General features: G+C 40.9%; 1 protein-coding gene across 1 annotated transcript in view; it reads left to right on the top strand.

Moving 5' to 3' along the window:
- GABRB1 (gamma-aminobutyric acid type A receptor subunit beta1) overlaps positions 1–14,797 on the top strand; it is a 960,679-nt gene extending 945,882 nt beyond the window's left edge. The window contains 1 exon segment of the mRNA XM_063920977.1: positions 14,270–14,797. Within this exon segment, the coding sequence (XP_063777047.1) occupies positions 14,270–14,617 (348 nt within the window). The 3' untranslated portion in view covers positions 14,618–14,797.
- The last annotated feature ends 454 nt before the right edge of the window (positions 14,798–15,251 follow it).

The raw sequence follows: 15,251 nt of genomic DNA, 5'->3' as shown, positions 1-15,251 counted from the left end.
ACAGTGCCTTTTTGGCTGCGCCCCACTGCTGTTTGAACCACTTATTAATATTTCTAGGCGCTTTGAGCAGATTTGTTTCTGTCTCAGATTTCTAAATGTCTGGTTTGTAATTTGTTAGCTATTGCTAATTGAGTTTCTCTTCAGTCAACCTAGGTTCCTGGATATTGTCTTTCTGTTTGTCCTGTCTTCAGATAAGACAATGACAATCCAGTATTTATTGTCTTCGACAGATACTGGACAACTCTAGAACAATGGGGGTAACCAAAGGTATTTGCCTTCTTCATAGGATGTCAAAGCTTTGCGTAAAGCCATCTGGTACATTGTATTTAGAGTTTCTGGGAGAATAATTTATGTGTGAACCATCTTCATGCTATTAGAAGGATGAGCAGACAGTGGGTGATTTATGCAATATATGGATTAAATATATGATATGTCTTTGTGGCTTTTCCATGCGAGTACAAATACCTCCGTAATTACTCATACCACGCGCTAACACGCACGAACACGTGAGCAATCATACGCAATTTGCGAATATGTGCACACACGGCAGAATAAGTACGCGCAAGGAGGCCATCTATGTGGTGTTTGTACGTGATGTGTGTACTGTAATACACAGTCATCAATAACTGCCCCTAACTAATCAATAAACAGAAAAATATTACCTATACAATATATACATAGGCTTGGATGATCGGGGGAGAGTTGTAGGTGGGAAATGTATGACCTAGTGGGATAGTAAAAAGCATGTATGTATGAATCAGTGTCTGAGGGGCATGTATCATCGTGCCGTATATGTTCTAAATAAGCTTTGAGGTATTGCAAAGTATACATTAAATCCTTCTCATCCCGTATTAAAGGTCTGTAAATGGGCAAACCAACACTACCGAACTCTTTTCGGCTTCTTATTCCAACAAATGGGGTGCACATTTAGTTGATGATACATGGAGGGGGATACATGTGAGTGCTAGTATATGTGGATATCACCTGTCGACTATGTGTGCCATTAACTGGAGGTTGCAGAGATGAAGATAAGACACATATATAAAAATACATTCACATAAACATTTTGGGTAGGGCTGATGCCTTTTCCGGTTGGATGTATCTGGGCAGAGGGGGAGAAAAGGAAAAACGGGTGAAAGAAACAGGCCATGAAATTAATTTGCAATCCTTATCATAACGCTGTCTCTATTGAGGGATCATAAATTAAATCTTCTGCTGTAACAGCGCCCTCGCTCCTTAGACTCATCAAATTTGTGCTGCGCTTGCGCCGCATTAGAATTTGAACACACCTGAATATCAGACCAATACTTATGATGGCTCCCAGGATACAAAGGAGAAACTTCCCCACATTCATAATGACATTCTGGGTTCTCTCCTAACCCTGAGAACCATTTGCGTGGGTTCAGCCATGAGACCCAGCCGGTCAGTTCATTACCCACAGTCGCTAAGGTAAGGTTGTGCTTCCTCCTGAACTCCCACTTCAACTGCAAGATCTCGTCGATCTTCTGATCGATGATCTCCATGGGGTCGTCAGTGCTGTTCGTAATATATGTACAGCACTTCACACCATATTGAGTTGCCAGAGTAACACAGTACCCATTAACACAGTACCCATTATGTCACGGCTGTAACATAATTAAGGACCATCCTGTGCTGGATCAGTTCCTTCTTGTAGGCTTGTAACTCCCTTCCCGTATACCTGAAGGTGTCATCATACATCTCAGTGATATTATCTATCAAGTTCGCTAGCGCATGGATATACCTATAATTTATAGTTCCTCTGGCAGTACAGGTGATGTCTAATGTGAGAAGGAACTGAATCCCGGTGGATTCGTGGATCAAATCAGAGGCTGCGTGCTCTGCCCTATCTATGAGGTGTCTCTTGATGATGTGTTCATAGTGAGTATGAGTATAAGGAGTCTGCGCACTGCGGTGAACGTCTTTCATTTTGCCGTGGGTTATGGTCATGACCTCCGGTAGTACTCTCCTAATATAACACAATCCCTCAGAGCTCGGGGCAAGCCACTTGTACGCTTTCCTCCCACATATAAAATAGGCATCATCTGGGAGAACACAGGGGACAAAATGTAACATCACCATATTGCAAACTTTCCATGTAAAGAAACCGATCCCTAGTTCTCTCATTTGCTCAGTACAAGTATCGGGCTGGATGATATGGGCACAATACCCTGACGATACTTTTCCAACCCACATGGTCTTGCTTCCACGGGCATACCTATGCCAAAAATAACTCCCACTGTTGGCTATCTTGCGTACAAGTTCAGAGTCAATAGGTATCCTATCAGCTCTGTGTGAAAAAGTCATTGTCTGGTTATTCCACGTAATATTCGTCACATATTCACATTGCCTCCGAGCTCCATGACTACCAGAGCGCTTACTCATACCAGCCTTTACTCGAGTGATGTACTGCTCCTGAGATCCTACAAATTTGTACTCGTCATCAGAACCCATTCCAGATCCCTGCTCGACCTCTCTGGGACCCTCACCAAAACAAATTGTCCTGATCAAAAACAGAATTACTAGCAGAACCCGAAACGCAGTCTCTTGGGATAGATCCATTTCGTTAGGGGAAAGAAGGAAAATAAGGAGGAGAAAAAGAAAGGAAAATGCAGGGGGGGTGAAAAAAGAAAATGGTGCGACAACCGTCCTCGATCTTGTTGCTCTCTGCGCTCAGGTGCCGATCAACAGTCCTGCCTCTCAACTTTCCCGGAACAAACACTCTAGTGATACGAGGTTCTCTTCACCTTGCTCTTTGTCACGAGTTCTCTCCGGGTCAGCGACCTTCTTGCAGTAGGACGAGTGGACCCAAGTCTCTCTTTCGGCGACCTTTAGTGCTGTAGTGCTGGTTAACAAGACTTGATACGGTCCTTCCCACCTGTCTATGAGGCAACCGGAACGTAAGAAATTTCGAATCATCACATAATCCCCAGGCTCAATGTCATGACAATTACTGTTCGGTAGGTCAGGGATCACCAGCTTTAGATTTCTTTGTTGATTTCTCAGCTTCTGGCTCATCCCAACCAAATATTTCACAGTCACTTCATTATTGCATTTCAAATCATCCTGGGGGTCTATCATTACATGAGGTTGTCGACCAAAAAGAATTTCAAATGGTGATAAGTTAAGTGGAGACCTGGGAGTGGTTCTGATGCTGTACAACACTAGTAGCAAAGCTTCTGGCCACAGCAATCCAGTTTCAGCCATCACTTTGCTCAGCTTGTTCTTAATAGTGCTGTTCACTCTCTCTACCTGTGCACTCGCCTGTGGCCGGTACGGAGTATGCAGCTTGCTATTAATTCCCATCAGTTTGCACATGACCTGAAAGACTTCATCTGTAATATGGGTACCCCTATCACTTTCAATCATTCTAAGGATACCATATCTACACACAAATTCCTGCACAATTTTCTTTGCAGTGAACGTAGCAGTATTTGTGGCAGCAGGGAACGCTTCTACCCAGTTGGAAAACACATCGATACATACTAACGCATATTTCAAGTTTCTACAGGGTGGAATATCTTAAATCAAACAACTTACAGGGTCCAAAACAGCATGGATTTACTGGTGGGAGATCATGCCAAACAAATCTTATTGACTTTTTTGACTCTGTGACGAAAATAATAGATCAAGGGGGAGCTGTAGATGTAGCATATCTAGACTTTAGTAAGGCATTTGACACTGTCCCACATCGCAGACTGCTAAATAAACTTGAAAGCCTGGGGGTGGATTATAAATCAGTTAAATGCATAAGAACCTGGTTGCAGGATAGGAAACAGACAGACGTAGTTAATGGAGTGCAATCTATGGAGGGAAATGTTACCAGTGGAGTACCCCAGGGATCTGTACTTGGTCCAGTTCTCTTTAATATCTTTGTTGGTGACATTGCAGATGGTATTGAAGGGAAGATATGCCTATTTGCAGATGATACAAAGATATGCAACAGGGTAGACACACCGGGAGGGGTAAAACAAATGATTAATGACCTAGGTAGGCTTGAGTCAAGAACGTGGCAACTACAGTTTAATGCTAAAAAATGCAAAATCATGCACTTGGGTCTCAAAAACCCAAAGGCTAAATATAGTATCAAGGGTACTATAATAGAAACTACTGAGGAGGAAAGAGATTTAGGAGTCACTATTTCAAGTGACTTGAAGGCAGGAAAGCAATGCAACAAAGCAATGAGAAAGGCAAGTCAGATGCTTGGTTGCATAGGGAGAGGAATCAGTAGCAGGAAAAAAGAAGTGATAATGCCACTGTATAGGTCATTGGTACGGCCCTATCTGGAATACTGTGTCCAGTTCTGGAGACCCTATCTCCAGAAGGATATAAATACATTAGAGAGTGTACAAAGAAGGGCAACTAAAATGGTGCATGGCCTACATCACAAAACTTACCCGGAAAGGCTAAAAGATCTTAACGTGTATAGTTTGGAGGAGAGAAGGGAAAGGGGGGACATGATAGAAACTTTCAAATATATCAAGGGTCTTAACAAAGTTCAGGAGGGAAACATTCTTCAAAGGAAAAGAAGTATTATAACTCAAGGGCATACATTGAGACTGGAGGGGGGGAGGTTCAGGGGAAATTTAAGGAAAAATTACTTCACAGAAAGGGTAGTGAATAAGTGGAATAGCCTCCCATCAGAGGTGGTAGAGGCTAAGACTGTAGGGCAATTTAAACATGCTTGGGACAGGCATATGAATATCCTTACAAAGAATTAAGGTTAAAAAAAGGGTTGAGATTGCCTTAAGGATAAAATAAAAAAGGGGCAGACTAGATGGGCCAAGTGGTTCTTATCTGCCGTCAAATTCTATGTTTCTAGGGTGGTAACTATATGAAGTCGATTTGTATTACCTGAAAAGGTCCATATGTCAGAGGGATATGGGATGGCTCTGTTGGTATTGTCTTACCAATATTCTTCCTCAAGCAAGTAAAACATGTCATTGCTCTCTTACCTGCATGAGAAGAAAATCCTGGCGCACACCAGTAGGCTCTTACCAGCTTGCACATACCCTCTTTGCCCAGATGAATCAGACCGTGTGCCGCCTCAGCTAGACTTGAAAGATATGGTCTGGGGGCCACCGGCTTACCGTGTCCACCTGTCCAAAGTCCTGAGGACTCCTGGCCATACCCCTTTGACCTCCAGACCGCCTTTTCCTGTAGGGAACACAAATTTTGCATTTCAATTTTTTACTGTTATGTGTTGTCAGTTGTGTGAAGTAAACCATCTCTGGATGAGAGAAGAGAGGGGAATAATAGAAAAATAAAAAAATAAAAATGTCAGGTTTGGCATTCACCAACAGGCTGTCACACCATCATGCATATCGGTGTCTGTACACAGTCTCCCTTCACCAGTATTCTCATTCTCCACCCTTTGTGCATGACCAGGCACACTGCATTAATACTGGTGTCCTTGTTCTGGTGAGATATACTGGATTTAGGCAGAACTCTGACGGACCGAGTAGGCATGTGGCGTTTGAACTGTAATCGGGTCCATGTATTGTACCCTCCTATTGGTGAACGTAAGAGATGAGGAGGAAACTTTGAAGAAAAATCACATAGAGGTTAGTAACAGATAAGTTTGTAGAGGCAAAGAGGATTTTATAAAATTTGACAACTGGATTGGGCTCTATGGGGAATGACTTTTCTACTAGGTCTACACCCCTGAAAAAAAATTCTATGTGTGTTGTATCTCTACCAGGACTATCCCAGCCATCAATCCAGTGTCCTGTCCATTCTAAGTTCATAGGGAACCCGGTATCTGTGAGATAATTTCCTCTACCTGTGATGGACATGAATCTAGAACAGTGAAATGTAACATTAGTCTTCATGGGTATCCAACATACTTTGTACTTCCTGGGTGGGAGCACGCTATATGTATACCATATCTAACAAAGCTCCTGTTAAGTTAATCAGGGGCCATTTCTGCTAGAGAAAGAAGCAAAAGTTTAGATGCCTCATCTTAACCCCAGCAAGTTTTGTCAAAAAGGGTAAAGTTACATTTATTCCGTTCTTCCCATTAACCGAATCTGTGTTTTCTATATGGCTCGTGATTCCTTACTATATGTCCCTTGATCCCGTCTATGTGTTTATTAATGTGGCTTGTTTTCTCTGTCTAGGGGTCTATATTGACTATGTGTCCTACTACTCCTACAATTTCTGGCAAAATGTCCTTCCTTTTTTACAAATGTAACATATTCTCTGTCTTTTCCAAACAGCAGGGATCTAGGGTTTGGGCTGATGGGGCTTTCCTGTCAGAGCCTGTAGACTTATTGTCATCAGCTTCTCCTCCTGTTGTTCTCTGCGTCTAGCAATATTCTTGTGGTGTTCCATTGCGCACTCTCTAAGACAAGCTACTGTGACCCCTCTCCAATTTGGCAAAGATGTTTGCACCCTATCCCTTAATGTCTTATTGAGCCCGTCCATTAGCACAGAGACAGCCACCTCCCTGTAATTCGCATCTTTCCCTGTATCCGATAGCCCAATGTATCTATCCATTATTTGCAGAGCCCGATGGAAATATTCAAATGCCATTTCATTTTCTCTCTGTTTTATGGAGAAAATTATTCTCCACTTAACAGTAGTGGGGAAATACAACTCTAGTTGCATGTTAATTTGTTCCACGTTCTCCTGATTGTGTTCGTCAGTCATAGGACCATCCGACTCTAATCTACAATCAGTGATACATTTTTGGGTGTCAGTATTAGGGGGTAGGCACGCTTTTAAAAGTATCCGCCAATCTTTGTTCGCCGGTTCATATGCATTACACAGACCCTTTACATACTTCTGGCATCTAGCTAAATGCTTCTGGAGATCAGGGAATTCTGAAATGATTGACCGAAGTTCTGATCTGGACCACGGGCAATACATTGCATTATTCCTGGTGAGGATTACTCCCTGACTATCGGTTCCCCCATTGGGAGTTACTATTTCCATACCTGAATGTAATCCTACCATTCCATTCCTAATCTGCTCACTGTGAGGTGTTAATGTATCTGTGTAAGGAACAGTCTCACACTTACCGATGTCTGAGATCTCACCAGTCCTTTCAGTGGGGGATACTGTTACTGCTCTTACTGGTTGGACAAGCCCCACCTGAGTTTCCTGCAAGGTGACTGCCTGAATGAGAGCTGCGATTTGGCTGGGTCCTTCATCTTCCTGTGACCTATAACCTTGGAGAAACTTCAAAACAGGATACAACTTGCAATAGTTAGGGTTAATACATTGTTCTTGTATTCTACTATCATTTACAGATATACCATTGACTGTAGCCATCTATTCCCTTTCGAACTGTGTCGATAATGGTGTGTCCGCGCCCTCATTCCTGCTAGGTTTGGAACTTGCTTTGCGAGTTTGTTCCCTTTGCACCTCCCCCTCTTGTTGCCATAGGTTTAAACAATCGTTATATCTGATCCTTTGTTTTCTGGATTTAATCAGACATATTTTACTACCTACATTCTGCAGTACCTCTGGTTCAAAGCTGCCCACCCTCGGGAATGATACCCTATCTTTGTCAGTCATACGTACCCATTCGTCACAATAAACTTCAGCGTGTGGACCATATTTCCCACACATTATAAACCTCGCTGACTCCTTGGGCCGCGGCTCTCCGGCCTGAACCCTGGCTACCATACGTCTCTCACTTGAGCAACTGGCTCCCAGAATTGTGGGCCTTTTCCCACGAAAAACAAAATACTCAATGTAAGCAGACGGTGAAAGTTCTTAGAGCGCTTTCACCCACTCCCGCCCACGTTGGCTGGTACTGCGATACACTGTTGATAGCGGAAGGCAACAGTGTATCTTAGGGCCCCTAATTGGCTTATATTTACTGGAAGTTTTTAGGAGGGACTTACCCTTTCCAGTAAATATCCGCCGTTGGAGATTTTCCTGAGAGAGACCAGCGATAACTCCATATGCACTTGTACACAAATCACGCTTGCGTATGCTCTATACAGCGATAATGATACCGTGACTTTGCGCAAAAGCTCGTCAAAGGGGTATCAAGTTGCGCTATGTATCGCACCCACAAATATGCAGTCCAATCGCACAGCGTATAGGTACTTGTTACCTATCCGCCCTACGACCACTGGAATCGAATCACAAGCTGCGAAACCTCAGCCGGAGCGTATCAAAAAAACTATATGGGTCACAATTCACAATTCACTACCACGCTCCTGTGCAAGTCTCCTCACAACTTACGTATTTCAAACCTATACTAACGTGAGTCAGCCGCCTCACGCCGCCAAGCCTCCACTCACTTGGTGTACCGAACGACGGGATCCCGAATTCACAGGGTTCAATCCACTTACTCCTGCTTTCAGCTCACACAAATACACAGTGTTTTTCTGTACAGAAAATTTCCACTCGTTCTGATCGGCAGCTTTTCCCCCAGAGGCAATACAGTTTAAACAAAAGTTTTCTACTAATCTGCTTTTGAAACCGGATAGTTATGTGCTATTGAAGCATGGCTACTATCCCACCTTTTAATTGAACGAAACTATCGTGTAATTTGTACTTAGCGTCCGCAGTTTTGTGCACTTTGCGTAAACACGTGACCGTGCGTGCCTTTTACACTATGTGCGCGGTCCTGTACTTTGTCTGAGCCACGTGTACAAAATGTGTGTCCGCAATAAAACAAATCACACAATCTCTATAAATGTGAGCAATACTAACTATAATCACTCACAAGAACAACCCACGCTTGTTCTGTGTAACTCTTTATGATTGGGCCAGACCTGCGTTTTGTGTCTTTATAATTACTTCCTTAAATACTTTTCTTTAAAATTTGTAACTATATAGCAACAAATTTATCCGAATTCACACAGATCTAAACTGGTCTAGCAATCTATACCTTGTGGCAACAATATGTGAGAGAGTATGCAAAGTATCGGTGCCCTTTGTGTACGCTTTTGGCGCCAAAGAAAATTTACACAGAGTTTTTAAATAGCTTTTTTCCTGTTTACCTACGGGTTCTATCAGCACCTCTGCAGACCAGACAGAACAGACGCAATCTAACAGCACACAAATAGGGTTTTTAGAACATCCACCAACCAGGAAAAGGTTACGTAGATAACTTTCCACCCTTTGCTGATAGATTAAGTCTGCTATGACCTGCTAGCCTGTGAGCATGTGAAAACCGGATGAGATCCCAATTGTAAACGTCGATTTACATACAGGACGAAAAGCAACACTTTAAAAACACATTAAATACACTTTAAAATGGAGCCGCTGCGGCCGCTTGTGATCAAACCTTAGCCTTCGTACTTTTTACACCGTTAGCGTACAAAGCCCCGTACTGTGTACGTACTTTGCGTACAAACGCCGCACTGGCCGTACAAAGTACACGCAGTGCGTACACACCCAAAGACACGCTGTGAGCACTCTGCAGCTACACGTGTAACTGAAATACACTTATAGCCTTAGCAGGGAAAAGAGACACGACACCAGATTGTATTTAAGATGCTGGGTTCCGACACACCAACATATAATTGCTGAAAGGGGGTTACAATAACAACAATACAATACAATAGAAAAATGGCTACAGTCAATGGTACATACGTTTGGTTTCGCCAGGGCCACGCGGTCCCGGTGCTCAGGTCTATCAGGCAAGATGACCCTTCAGAGAGAGAGATTACCGACCGGCTAGGCAGCTTGGCTTTTTATACAGTGAATCAAAACATAATACAATAGACACTGTGTGCTCTTCTTCCATTGGTTCGGGGGTAGGACATATCCTGTGCATCGGGGATCATTGGTCAGCTCAAGAGGTGGGCGATGGCTAAAACTTGAGATGTGATTTCCGTTGTTTGCATCTGAGTTCCCGCCTCATGACCAGTTAAACCCATCACATTAATCATACATAAATCTGGTATTATTAATAACTTAATGTTGCAATATATGATAATATTCTTATACCCACCAGATGAATGTTTACGTGACTATGAACAATATGATCCCACACATGATATGATTATCTATTTCCATCCTCAAGATATACATATATGCATATATATCTATCTACATATATAAATATATATATATATATATATACACATACACACACACTCCTGCTATTACAATTTGTTAGGATATATATATATATATATATATATCTCCAAGAGTTTAGACTATGATTGTTATTACCTCAGATTTCTAAATGTCTGGTTTGTAATTTGTTAGCTATTGCTAATTGAGTTTCTCTTCAGTCAACCTAGGTTCCTGGATATTGTCTTTCTGTTTGTCCTGTCTTCAGATAAGACAATGACAATCCAGTATTTATTGTCTTCGACAGATACTGGACAACTCTAGAACAATGGGGGTAACCAAAGGTATTTGCCTTCTTCATAGGATTTCAAAGCTTTGTGTAAACAAGGCCATCTGGTACATTGTATTTTGAGTTTCTGGGAGAATAATTTATGTGTGAACCATCTTCATGCTATTAGAAGGATGAGCAGACAGTGGGTGATTTATGCAATATATGGATTAAATATATGATATGTCTTTGTGGCTTTTCCATGCGAGTACAAATGCCTCTGTTATTACTCATACCACGCGCTAACACGCACAACCGCGTGAGCGATCATACGCAATTTGCGAATATGTGCACGCACGGCAGAATAAGTACGCGCACGGAGGCCATCTATGTGGTGTTTGTACGTGATGTGTGTACTGTAATATTTTCCGACTTCGACAAGAGCAATCTTCCAAACTCTTTCTGTAGCACCACACCTCGGGGTGCACGGTGAAGTTGCGACTGCTGTGGCCTACATAATTCATAAAGGGAGCACTCGTAGTCAAATGGCAATGACAGACGTTATGAGGATCTTTCATTGGGCAGAACGTCATCAACCAGCACTTTCCGCAATCTTCATACCTGGCATACTCAACTTGGAGGTTGACTTTTTGAGTCGTCAGGACATTCACTCCGGTGAGTGGGCATTACACCAGTAGGCGTTTCAGATACTGGTCCAATAATGGGGTCTTCCCGACATTGACATGATGGCATCACGTCACAATCACCAGGTTCCAAGGTATGGCGCTCATACAAGAGATCCCAAAGCCTTTCTGGTGGATGCATTGGTGGCTCCATGGTCTTTCCTCCAGTCCAGATGAATCTACAGGTCATCAGCACATTTAAGAAGAAAGGGGATACCATGCTTCTGATAGCCTTGGATAGGCCTCGGAGAAGATGGTATGCAGATCTTCAGGGTCTATCCATTGACGCACTACGACTACCTCGGAGACCGGATCTTCTTTCCCAGGGCCCATGCCTTCATCCAGATTTGGACCATCTAGCTTTGACAGTGTGGCTGTTGAGACATCCATCCTGAGGAAGAAGGGTTATTCTTAGGAAGTAATTCGGACTTCCTCAGAATAAAAGCCAGGAAGCCTTCATCTGCCAGAATTACCCCCGTGTTTGGTGTACATAGTGTGCTCCAAGGGAGTTCAATCTAAGATTTTTTTTCGGTGGTCCCACTTACTTTCCTTCCTGCAGGGGGAAAAAAAATTCTTAGTTTTTTATTTTTAATAAATTTGCAAAAATCTCAAAAAAACTTTTTTCACATTGTCATTATGGGGTATTGTGTGTAGAATTTTGAGGGAAATAATTAATTTATTCCATTTTGGAATAAGGCTGTAACATAACAAAATGTGGAAAAAGTGAAGCCCTGTGAATACTTTCCAGATGCACTGTAAGTAAATTGTATTTTTATTTTAGATTTCTGTTATGCCTAATTACATTTTAGAGTGAAAAATAGATTTTCACAATTGTCAAGAAAATATTGCATATGACACCTCATTGCTTTATAATATTGTGTAAGAATAAAGTACTTAATATAACATTTCCTACTTACAGATGTAGCCACGCTCATATTTGCCGCTAAGCGTCTTACCCAAAGCACAGCAGGCGCGACTGGGTTATGGTGGATGTAAGAAGGCTGCTGCCACTGGCTGAGCGGGGGCAGCAATCGCATTGATTGCAACCCCCTCCCCTTGATCTGCTCCTGACTGTAGTTACCACAGTGCCCACCTGTGAAGAGCACCTACTAGTTTTTCTGTGGGGTTATTGTTTTACACCTCCTTACAATAGGCCACTCCCCCATTACCCAGGCCTGGCCTTACTTTCTACGGCCCTGGGTGTGTCTTTTTCCCTTATACTGTACATTCAGAGAAAAATGTGCCAAATTCTTTATAAGCTCCTATATAAACAACTGATTATTTAAACTGGATTCTCTTAAATATAGAACACCAAACATTCTTCCAGAATTCCCTTCTTAACAGTTTACTGCCCTCCTCTGACAATTCAGCATTTCTGCAGCCAATCTGTTATATCTGATTACTTACAATAGCAGGTCTCATCCACAGCTGTACATTTAGCATTTGCTTACAGCCTTCAACTAATTTTCCTACCATCCATCTCTATTATGTTCCTGCAGACTATTTTAAAATCAAGGTAACGTTTATTAGACAATATTTCATCTTCACCTATGTCCTCCTTGCCAACAAAATAAGCTAGTAGGATGTGTATCATTATTTTCTTCCTTTTTCTGTAAGTTTACTTGTGTAGCAATGCTGTTGATAAAAAAACATAACTGAATATGCGTATAAGGAAGATTTCTGTACCATGATATATGAAATGAACCAACATATCTTAGACAGTGCTGAATTTAGGTTAAATAAAACCATGTAATAAAAACATTTATTCCAAAATCCATGTAAGTGATAATAAAGAGAAATGCATAACACTGTCCTGAAGTGCTAACGTGTACCTTGTGCCGCCTACTTTCTGTTCCCCAAACTTGTATAGTCAAGATTGTAAGCTTGTGAGCAGGGCCTTCCTACCTCTGACTCTTTGTTATTACCCAGTTTTGTCTTATCATTGTGTCCAGTTGTAAAGCGCAACAGAATTTGTTGCGCTATATAAGAAACTGTTAATAAATAAATAAATAAAATAAATATAGATAATGCATGGTGTCGCACCACACAATATTTTTAGGGCCTAATTCTTATTTATCTGTTTGAAAATATGCAAATGTTGCATCCATCGAGAATTATATAGCGATGCCCATAATTAGCACCTCTGATCTGCCGCTGGCATACAAAAACACAATCATCGGACGCACACTGGGCGAACATGGACCATCTGCATCTGTAAATCAGGCCCATAGAGCATTAGCATTATTGAAATCTGCATGTAAAATATCCATGTAAGACGCATCTAGTTACACTCATAACTATTCATATCATTTGTTCATTTTAACGTTTTGGGGTTTATGATTATTGAGCTGCTTGGCACTTACTGCCGGTTCTTATTCTCAGGGAAAATAACTATGAACAAAGGGATATACCTTAAGTTCATCTATTGGGTGAACAGCTTCTTTTAGGGAATATGCAATCACAATATCTAGAAGGGCATCTACTAAAAATCAATTGTGTATCCCACGTAAAACTCTGCCCGGCCTCTCCTTCAATGTATATGATCATTGGGGGCTGACTTAGTTAGCAAAAGCCAAGTAATGACAAAATAAAAAATAGAAAATGCAACAAATATAGAACCATTTTATGGTGTCCCGTTACACCAGACATGTGCTCAGTTTTCCTACGTGGTAAGAAGCCGCGTTCATCTATGGCTCCGTCAATCTGATCTACTTTATTTGTAAAATGTCATCTTGTGCTAGGTATCAAAAAGCATGATACATGTACAGTAAGTGTGGTAATAAAGAAAACTGCTTTAGCGTTTATGACTGTTTTTTTCTCTAGTCTAAATGAAGTACTAGGGATACGGGATAGATTTTCAAAGAGCCTATTGACAGCAAAATTGCATAGTCATAAAAGAAAAAAGAAAAATGAAGTGCAATTGTAATGTGCAGCAAAATAATTAAGTTGTCCTCTGTCCCGTCACTGCAGTGAGAGCCTGGGAGGAAGGGAAAGGGAGGGGGGAGCATGAGTTTCCTTAGCCAATTATTTTATAGATTATAATTATTTGTGTTGTTACTACAGGTATTATTATTATTATTATTATTATTATTATTATTATTGTTATTACTAATGTTATTACTATTGTTACCAATGCTATTGTTGTTATTATTATTACTAATATTAATTCATTAATTATTATCATTATTATCATCATTATTATTACTACTACTACTACTACTACTACTATTATTATTATTATTTTATTTATTTAATTATTATTAATATAATTATTATTATTTTATTTTATCTATTATTTACATTTCACATTTTCCAGGTTGACGCACATGGGAACATATTGCTGACAACACTAGAGATCCGAAATGAAGTCAGTGGAACGGAAGTCTTAACCAGTACCATCGATCCACGAGCCACCATGTTCTCATACGACAGTGCGAGTATCCAGTATCGGAAGCCAATCTCCAATAGAGATATGTACAGCAGAAGCACCTTGGATAGGCACATTGTTCACAAAAAAGGGCGCTTAAGGAGAAGTGCCTCTCAGATGAAAATTAAAATTCCTGATTTGACTGATGTGAATGGCATAGACAGGTGGTCAAGGATGATATTCCCTGTTGCATTTTCTTTCTTTAATGTTGTGTATTGGCTTTATTATGTACACTAACTTATGCAGTTAGGTCACCTTTTTGAAGATGCTAGTTCTATTCTTCTGATCCTGAAGGAACTGCATTAGCAATAGTGCTGCAAATTCAAGGTAAGATATTCAGCCATTAAAATGATTTTAGTGTTTGAACACTGCATTTAATTTTCAAATAGTAGGTTCTTTAGAAAGAAAGAACTTAGCTTTTATTGAAAAAAAAAGTTTGCTGTCTTCTTAAATGAAGATAAAAATTATTCCAATACATTATGGTAAGAAAAAGCTTTATAAATATATATTTCACATCGTGTTTCAGCCTTAACCTCTTGGCTGCAAGAAAAAAAATAAACCCAGCAACACGTTGCAGGGAAGGGGTTAAAGCAGACAGTCTGCACATATTTTATACATTAAATAGGTTTATCTGTAATGTCTTTTTTTACGCATCCAGTCATTGTATTTTTACTACACAGAATTACCATTAAAGTCCAGTTGAGGTTTACAGTTACACATCAACACTTTTGGTAATCTGACACTATACACGTGGACTTACTGTACGGTAGGTGTCCTCATTTTCATTACCATCATAAAGAGCCAAGTGGCAAACCTGGGGCATACATTTATTGAGAAATAAGGATCAAGATATTTAAGAACATACACGTAG

The sequence above is a fragment of the Pseudophryne corroboree genome, chromosome 1 (assembly GCF_028390025.1).
Source record: "Pseudophryne corroboree isolate aPseCor3 chromosome 1, aPseCor3.hap2, whole genome shotgun sequence".
Lineage (NCBI taxonomy): Eukaryota > Metazoa > Chordata > Amphibia > Anura > Myobatrachidae > Pseudophryne > Pseudophryne corroboree.
The sequence above is the reverse complement of the archived record's forward strand: the minus strand, read 5'-3'. Positions and strand labels throughout refer to the sequence as shown.